The sequence below is a fragment of the Perkinsus marinus genome (genome assembly GCF_000006405.1).
Source record: "Perkinsus marinus ATCC 50983 genomic scaffold scf_1104296931384, whole genome shotgun sequence".
NCBI lineage: Eukaryota > Perkinsozoa > Perkinsida > Perkinsidae > Perkinsus > Perkinsus marinus.
The window spans coordinates 215,958-223,887 of record NW_003215766.1 but is presented as its reverse complement, the minus strand read 5'-3'; the positions used below and the strand labels follow the sequence as shown (position 1 = coordinate 223,887).

The 7,930-nt window shown below is 51.1% G+C and overlaps 5 protein-coding genes across 5 annotated transcripts; 3 read left to right on the top strand and 2 right to left on the bottom strand.

The window, feature by feature from the left end:
* Nucleotides 1-245: 245 nt before the first annotated feature.
* On the top strand, nt 246-2,535 carry Pmar_PMAR005167 (Origin recognition complex subunit, putative; the record flags this gene model as incomplete). The annotated part of the gene is made up of 12 exons (XM_002786420.1): nt 246-282; nt 330-439; nt 491-754; nt 797-865; nt 906-1,025; nt 1,394-1,494; nt 1,537-1,639; nt 1,717-1,808; nt 1,869-2,036; nt 2,085-2,169; nt 2,325-2,374; nt 2,421-2,535. 12 exons carry the CDS (start codon nt 246-248, stop codon nt 2,533-2,535), a joined length of 1,314 nt encoding a protein of 437 aa, XP_002786466.1.
* Nucleotides 2,536-2,622: 87 nt separating this feature from the next.
* Pmar_PMAR005166 (hypothetical protein) lies at nt 2,623-3,288 on the top strand. Its single transcript, XM_002786419.1, has 3 exons — nt 2,623-2,884; nt 2,925-3,056; nt 3,101-3,288. Exons 1-3 carry the CDS (start codon nt 2,653-2,655, stop codon nt 3,241-3,243), a joined length of 507 nt encoding a protein of 168 aa, XP_002786465.1. The 5' UTR covers nt 2,623-2,652; the 3' UTR covers nt 3,244-3,288.
* Nucleotides 3,289-3,721: 433 nt separating this feature from the next.
* Nucleotides 3,722-5,775, bottom strand: Pmar_PMAR005165 (Calcium-dependent protein kinase, putative; the record flags this gene model as incomplete). Its single annotated transcript, XM_002786418.1, has 11 exons — nt 3,722-3,944; nt 3,987-4,110; nt 4,151-4,271; nt 4,339-4,471; nt 4,518-4,685; nt 4,729-4,803; nt 4,847-4,980; nt 5,030-5,148; nt 5,392-5,485; nt 5,527-5,636; nt 5,682-5,775. The coding sequence occupies 11 exons, from the start codon at nt 5,773-5,775 to the stop codon at nt 3,722-3,724; spliced, it is 1,395 nt and encodes a 464-aa protein (XP_002786464.1).
* A 215-nt stretch (nt 5,776-5,990) lies between these two features.
* On the bottom strand, nt 5,991-6,524 carry Pmar_PMAR005164 (hypothetical protein; the record flags this gene model as incomplete). The annotated part of the gene is made up of 2 exons (XM_002786417.1): nt 5,991-6,257; nt 6,378-6,524. 2 exons carry the CDS (start codon nt 6,522-6,524, stop codon nt 5,991-5,993), a joined length of 414 nt encoding a protein of 137 aa, XP_002786463.1.
* An 838-nt stretch (nt 6,525-7,362) lies between these two features.
* Pmar_PMAR005163 (conserved hypothetical protein) lies at nt 7,363-7,608 on the top strand (the record flags this gene model as incomplete). Its single annotated transcript, XM_002786416.1, has 2 exons — nt 7,363-7,488; nt 7,537-7,608. 2 exons carry the CDS (start codon nt 7,363-7,365, stop codon nt 7,606-7,608), a joined length of 198 nt encoding a protein of 65 aa, XP_002786462.1.
* Nucleotides 7,609-7,930: the final 322 nt, after the last annotated feature.

The window sequence follows — 7,930 nt, the reverse complement described above, 5'->3', positions numbered from 1 at the left end:
CGACCTTAGACCGTGTGTTAGCAGAGCCTGATATCCAGCTCAAGTCCGCATCAGCATCGCCGGTCAGGAGCAGAAAGCAGTAGGTCACATCTACTGTCAGCGTGGCATGCGCGATATGCGCACAAGGAAGATTCCCTAGGAACACTCCGAAAGCTGATGATGCCACCTCGCCGCCCACAAGGAGGAGGAAGGTCCGCGCAAGCACGCCAGGGTCGGGGACTCCTGCAAGAAGGACCCGGGGGCGCATGGGCTCAGTGAGTGTATGCACGCCGGGTGGAACTGGTGGGCACGAGGGTTGGGTATCACTTGGTTTATCGCCCTATGCTCAGGCCCTGAGATGGAGACTCCCGTACGAAGGTCGGCACGGAAAGCTGCGAGGAATGACCGAATGTGGATGGCTGATAGGGAGAGGTTCACTCTGAGTGATGACGGCTCCCAAGTCGGAGGACCCCTACCGCATACCCTTTGCTCGTGAGGCATCACTTGGCAGGACCACAGCTCAGTAGAGCCCATCCCCTCGAGGCTGCGCGGACGGTTAGAGCCTGTCGCTGAGGACATCAGTGATGTCGGTGGTGATGACGACGATGACGAGGATGAAGCTGACGGCTCGGGTGTCTCTACCAGGGTTGGTGGTGTCGTGCCCCTTGGACCGTACTTGGCACGGCTTCAGCTCCCCCCTGAGGATATGCAGCGTGTTGCTCGAGAGTTCCTCCACTCGGTGGCTGATGGTCCTGGTGGAGTTGCGGAATTTACGGTATGTGCTTCGGGCTGCCCCCCTAGACCTACTTCCTAGTAGGTCCCCAGAGCTCTGCCATCCATCGTGACAGAGCAAATAGGGAGATACTCAAAGAACAGCGTTCGTCGAGTAAGGCTGGTGTTAACCTTGGGCTCGCATGAGATCTCAGGTGGACGGCACGGGCCTGGCCAAGAAACTCATTGATTTACTTCGTCGCCATGATGCCCTTCAGAAGACCCTCATCCTAGTGGTAGATAGGGCGGAGAGGCTCTTGCCGGACGCAGCTCATGTGAGCATGGGGAGTTGCATGCTACAACACTGTCGGCTATTAACCAGGCGCTGCAGCCGGCAACAGAGGCATGTCGGCTTGTGGAGTTCCTCCTCAACATCAACGATGTGGGCATTTTACTATACCCTCCCAACCTCAGAGGCTCATCCTTAGGAGCTGTGTCTACCCAGAGCCTGCTCGGTCGTGGTCAGCTCGACCCCGATACTGCGCGACTCCGGTGGGGTCATCAGCTTCCCACCCTATACCAGTGCCGAAGCGGTTTCGATCGTCTCTGCCTTCTGCCACGCTACTGCTGCCATTAGCAACCCCCCAGGGGCGGTCACGGCGTTCAGTGAGGTAGTGTCGTCGTGGCTATGATCTCCCCATAGGGACCTCTGGAGCAGATGTATGTGAAGTTGTTCTATGATGCCCTTATAATGGTAGACATGGCAACCCTACTCGAGAATGCCATCGAGGCTTACGTCCTTGAGTGAGTCGGTCATGGCAGTGCCGCGGTAGAACCAGCGACCAGGTACCTCGCTATCATTGACACGGCTTGGTCAAGCGCCACTCGGGATGGTGGGGAGCATTCTGATGATGAGGACGACTCCTTTGGCCCAGGGCTCTTCGACGAGGTGACCTTCTGGGCTATTCGCATGACGCTTGTTGGACGAGCCTCCTGGGGGGGGGTCTATGGCTTCGGTCATGCCAGGTGATCAGCGTGTCACAAATAGAGTTGAAGAGGAAGCTAGAATGTGCAGTATCATATACCCTAGCACAGACCAAGGCCAAGACCGCCGTTAAGTGGGAGGCTCACTTGTCGTAGGTGCCGAGCCCTGTGACCTCTCGATGCACAGCTTCTAGGTATAACGCTAGGCTGTTGGTCCTCGCTGGGTTCCTCGCCTCTCACAATCCCCCTTCTATGGACAGACGCTTATTCATGATCAAGACTGGGCGGAACAGTCGAGCGGCTGTCACAAGGCTGCGCAACAATCAAATGGCGATGGACTCCATAGCCGTCCGTCCTCCTAGGTGCGCATTCAGCCCCCCTTATTAAGGGCAGGATAGGGCAACCCTCAGGCCCTTCCCACTACAACGAATGCTGGAGATAGCACGCTACCTCCATCACGGGCAGATGCGCATCACGGCTGATGTCTTTCAAGAGGTAAGTCCTTGGGGTTTGCTGGGAATACTGCGGCTTCACTCGTTTAACGTGAAGTGGCCTAAGACTCCATGTGAATTATACAATTTATTTTTCGCGGTGTGAATTGCGAGATGTTTTTCATATCACGGGTGAAACTCTACTGAGCGCATGTGCAGGTTCGTCGCCTAGTGCATCTACGATTGCTGATGACGAATGGAGAGCCAAGGTGAAGAACTTGTGGGCTAGAGACGTGTAATGGCCTGTCCCCTCAGCATTGATGCTTGGATGGAGGGCTCTGTGAAACTCACTACTGGACTGCACTCCTATTCAGTGGTGGAAGACTTGGCCGTATCGGTCAACGCTAATCTCAGAGAGTTAATCTTGTGAACAGTCGCATGTGAACAATTCTTGCATCGACCTTCTAGGCCTCGTGTTGTGTCCTAGTGCCCTTTGATGGTATCCACTTGAGGCCTACACCAGTTGGAAGTTTGAATCAGCTTTCTCATGATTGTTGGCGGTGCTCGGGCCCTTCTGATTTCATCTCGGATGAGGTTTGCCGCCGCCACAGCACCTCGAAAAAGACACCCACGGAAAAAAAAGGCGACGGCAGGCTCAGTGGAGCTCGCCGAGGTGGAGGCGATCCGAGAGGCCGAAGCCGACCCCCCTAAACAGGCGGCCTACCAGGTGATGTCAGAGGAGCTCCGACAGCGGGTAGAAGCTGCCTTCGTCGCGGAAGGTAAGGTGAACGATCACCAGGGTTCACCAGTGCACTTTAGCCAATCGTCTGAAGGCCGAGTTAATTCCTGTCGCGAAAGCGATAGAGATCTTCTACAAGACTGGAATCGTCCATCCTAGGCGATGGAATGTGCCAGAGATCATCGAGGAATTGCGGTATCGCGGATTCTCAAGTAGGTCGCTGAGTGGCGTGTGTTGCTCAGTATGCTCTCCTTAGGTGGCTTCCACGTGAAACCGACGTACTACCCCCAGCCACCAGACGCCGTCAATAAGGGGAATGTGATTGAACTCGCTAAGTGGCTAAGAATTGTAGACAGGAAGAAGCGTGAGATTGAGGCGCAGAACGCCGCCAATAAATGAATTCTTTTGCTCTGTCGTCATGCTCGTGAAAAGAAAGGTTTCTGCGATCCCTTCGTGCTGTGTTGTGGAATAGTAAGTGGGAGGAAATGCCCCCAGGGAGGTGCCCTTCTGATGTTGTGTGACCAAGCAAAGGAATTACGGGTCATCCAAGTATATTCCCCATAAAAATCCATTTACTATCGAGCCAACGCGGTATTACGACGTGTTACTCGCCGGAAGCAAACACGTCACTAGAATCTAAGAACATCGTAGATACTCCTACAGACTAACTATCCGCACGCGTGAGCCATCATCAATAGGCCAGCTGGGTGACCTTCACTAGGGTTTCCTCCTGCTCAACAACTCACTAAAACTCAACGCAATCACCAGCAAGTAACACGGTAGGAAACTAATATACTAATGGCACTAATACAACCCTATAACTGTTAAAATCATGTGTGATAGAGTCATCGACGCCCCGAATTACAGCTACTCATGTCTAGTTGGAGCTGTGCATCATAGTCATAAACTCATCAAAGTCTATTTCTCCATCGCCATCGAGATCGACCTCGCTGATCATCTTGCTCACAGTGTCTTGACCAAGGGCAGTCTTGACGTCATCATTGCTGAGGACCTTCTGCAGCTCCTCTTGCGTTATCTTCCCATTTCCATCGAGGTCAAAGAGCCGAAACGCAGCCCAACAAACATCCTCTTGAATATACCTATCACAGAATAGATTCTCGTAGAGCGCTCCGTCCTTTTACGTCTTCTTATCGATGGTGGCTGCGATGAACTCTGTATAATCAATCGCACCAGAACCGTCGGAATCCACGTCCATCATGATCTCCTCTAGATCCGCAGGCAGCGACACATCAAGCGATTTCATCCCTATGTGATGCGTGTGGGCTACTACGATGAGACAGCCCACCTTCCTTAATCTCCTGCATTGTCAAAGTACCATCACCATTTTCATCCAAAGCCTGGAAGGTCTTCTTCAAACGCTCTATGTCCGCATCGCCCAGCTGCTGAGCTATGACCGTTAACGCGACCTGACAGCATTCCCAACACTCTACGAATTCTCAGCATGGCAGGTAGACAGCGAAATTCGGATACTACCTTTTTCATCTTGTTCTGTGCTCGGAAATTCCTCAACCTAGAAACTACATTGCGATGCTCATCGACATCATCATCGGCCGTCTTCGCCAAGTTCTTAATCCATTTATGGTTAAGGGCCTGTTCCGCAGTCCATCTGGAAACACACCACCGTTGTCAATCACAATACTACTATCTCTTACCTCAGCGCTTGGTCGAAGGTCAATAGTTTGCGTATAAGGTCCTTCGCGTCGCTGCTGACAGTCTTCCAGTCCTCGTCAGGAAAATTGTACTTCCCAGACCTCACCCGAGCCAGAATTTGCGCATCAGTGTCACCATGGAACGGCGGATAGCCACACAGAAGAATATACCTAAAATACTGCTACGTCATAATAACGACCAGCGTGCTATCACATTATAACTCCGCAGCTCCACAAATCGCAAGACTCATTGTAATCACCTTGTAAAACTTGAGGGGAAACATAATACCTAGACCGAAACTTCTACAGAAAAAACACTACACTGAGCTCACGGGGTGCCAGCCTTCGTTTTCAAATGAACATTGTCGCCAAATTTCGCGGCCAGGCCGAAATCGATGATCTTCAAGGGAGAGTTTTTCGTCTTATTCAAAAATAAAAAATTCTCTGGTTTCAAATCTCGATGAACCTACTGAGAAACTCATCCCTGTAGACGACGATGATGAAATGCCACTCACGATGTTATTCTTGTGACAATAGTACACCGCTGATATCGCTTGCTTCATCAGACTCGCCGCGCCCCTTTCGGTGAAATACCCTTGATCGATTATCCTATCGAAAAGCTCTCCGCCAGTACCTGGGCGATAGACATCTAACTTTAGTCATACATGAATAACGGTCACGAATATGACCGTTCCACTCTAGCGTATGGTAGCTCCTCACAATATCCAAGCCTTCTTGAAGTTTCATTAATTAGCGTGAAATCCTAAATTTACAAACTCGCCTAAGAAAAAAATTCGCTCCTGAGATGGGAAAAATGGATGATTTTCTGCGACGAGACGTGGGGAAGGCAGCGAGTTACGTGGGGAAGGAGGCCTACAGAGCTCCAATACTAAGTAGATGTTCTTAGCATCCTCAAAGGTCTCGAACAGTTTCACTATGTTCGGATGATCGAGCATTTTCATAATAGCAATCTGAAAAAGGTCATGAAAAACCTTTTGACGATGGTCCTCACCTCTTGACGAAATCGAACAACATTTTTCAAATGCGACTTCGATATGGTTTTGATAGCGCGTATCAGTTTAGTCGACTTATTCATAGCTCTCGATACAGAGCCGTACGTGCCTGACCGTCCCTGCTGATGAGAGCAGCGACTAAGATCGAACTCACCTCGCCCCAGAGTCTTCTTCTCCACATCGTAGGAGTCCGATAACAACTTCCCTTCGTTATCCAAGATGAACCCCGAACGCTGGATCGTTACCATACAGGACGAGGACTAGTCGCAATAGATACTCTCCCTAGTATTAAATTAGCTCAAGGAGTGGTATGAAAATATGAAACTATCAAGTTAAAAAATACCTAGGAAAACTAACGGGCCGTGAGCTCACCTACTATCACCACCATCATATACTAACATCGATATTCTGTATAGTATTGATTCAATGAGAAATTAGCTTTAGTATTAATTTAATACTAAAACTAACTTCTCACTTGCTCCTGCAAAGCCTGCTCAGTTTTCTTCCTCGTAACGTTCACCTTCGACGTCTTGTTGCCCTCCTCGGCAGTCCCGGCAACCTGTGCAGCTGTCCACACTACTAAAGATCCTTCGGCCTTCCTGATCACCTTGGGGTCGGCCCCCTCGTCATCTCCACCTAGTTCAAATTCACACCCCTTATCCGACGGGAGCTTCACTCCCTCAGCTGTTGAGCAATAGAAGACTGACTTGCCCCAGCAACGTTCAAGGCACTGCCAACAGTCAAGCATTCACCCCTCCAGGGCGTCGATTTCTTCGGTGGGGGCGCTGCCTCATGAACCCCCTCCTCCTCCACAGTGCAAGGAGTTGACCCCATCATAGATTGCCTGCACTTTCTCTGTTGTCTTCATCTTCACTTCATGGTAATCAGCATTTAAGCTCTTTCCTGCTCCCTCCTTGGCCCTCAGTGGGATGAGGCGTTCCTTCTTTTTGACCTCGCCTAGGCCCAGCTTGAGTCCCCTCTTCGAGCCCCCAATCATAGTCTGGCAGCCGTGGTCGGAAGGCGTTGAACTGACAGGCTAGAGTATCTTCAGGAGGGGCCGCCGGGAGCTCCTCCGACGTCGGGAAAAGTCAGGAAATTGACAAAAATTTGTGCAACTTCGTCGTGACCAAAATAAAGTTAAAACTCGAACTATAACGCATGGCATTCGGTTCGAAGCACAGGCTGGCTTCCCAAAATCGATTGGAACTTCCCTTCATAACGAGTACTCCATAGTATATAGTAGTATGGATGTGTCTCGACTCTTGGAGGTCTGGGGGGCTTTCCGGCCGAGCCTAAATACGCGTGAATTGATTTCAGTACACAAAGCTGAGCTTGAGAGCTCATTGAGAAGCTGCTGAGGTCGCAGACATACTCCTATACTGCCTACTGAGACTAGTGCTGCTCTAGAAAAAATACATAGTATATATTCTCGTATTGCTACTCGAAGGCGCCGCCGGTTTCGCGGAGGCCCTAGACTTGGCCGCATCCTTCAGTGCTTGACCAGCGCAGCCCCTCGTAGTAAAAGCAGTGAATTTTCACACCGTCGTTAATCCTTGGAAACCGGGGGGAGGTGTCAAGATTCGCAAGAAAGGCAAGTTGACTTCGAGTGACAGTCGAAAGTTGTGCGTTCTCCGCCGCATTCAGTTCTACTATAGCATGGCACTACAAGCGGTTCGTAACCAGGTAGAAGCAGCGGTGTATAAGTGGACGAGACCAAGGCCCCCACGTCTGGGAGTAGCCGTGCCACGCTCTGTAGGCAGCTGCTCGACGAGGAAGGGCCAAAGGCTGTGGTCGCTTTTCAGCCCCCCGGGACTGGCGTCCTCTTCCACACCAATATGCAGACCATCCGTTACTCCCTGAGCCCCAAGGTATGGGTGTTGGTCACTGGTGCTGGCCTTGTTGGGGTATTCAGCGGCCAGCGTTTTGCCCAGACATTCCTGCTCAGCAAGAACCCTCCCAATGTAAGTCTAGGTCTACTCGAAGGATCATTTTGATCGTTGTCGTTGCAGCCTCCCCGTTATCGCGAGAGGCCACCAGTAAGGCACCCCCATACACCTGACGAGGATGAGGACGAGGACTAGGTCGGCCTACTCCCTCCCCGAATCGTATTGAGGCCCTTGGCAGGTCCATCGTCATCGCCCTGCTACCGCACATCAGTCGACGGAGCGCTAGATGGTGCTGCTTCAACTCGACTGTCGTTAAAGACTTCGAATAACATGCTTATCTTTGGGCTTGAGACTATGAGAAAATTGTCATTGTTTTTGCATAAATTCGTTTCGTGTTTATCGCTCTCTGTGGGGGATTCTGTCTTGGCAGCGTCGTTTTCACCGCCTTCAAAATTTCGTCCAATACCGCCTCCGCCGAATCGCACCATGTTTCGCTCCCAAAGCTGGCTTTCGAATT

Bases quoted from the DNA above. Each gene is read 5' to 3' on its own strand.
- Pmar_PMAR005166 (XM_002786419.1), top strand. From the start codon at position 2,653: ATGATTGTTGGCGGTGCTCGGGCCCTTCTGATTTCATCTCGGATGAGG. The intron at 2,885-2,924 runs GTAAGGTGAACG...AGTGCACTTTAG, and splicing joins AGCTGCCTTCGTCGCGGAAG to CCAATCGTCTGAAGGCCGAG. The intron at 3,057-3,100 runs GTAGGTCGCTGA...TGCTCTCCTTAG, and splicing joins GCGGTATCGCGGATTCTCAA to GTGGCTTCCACGTGAAACCG.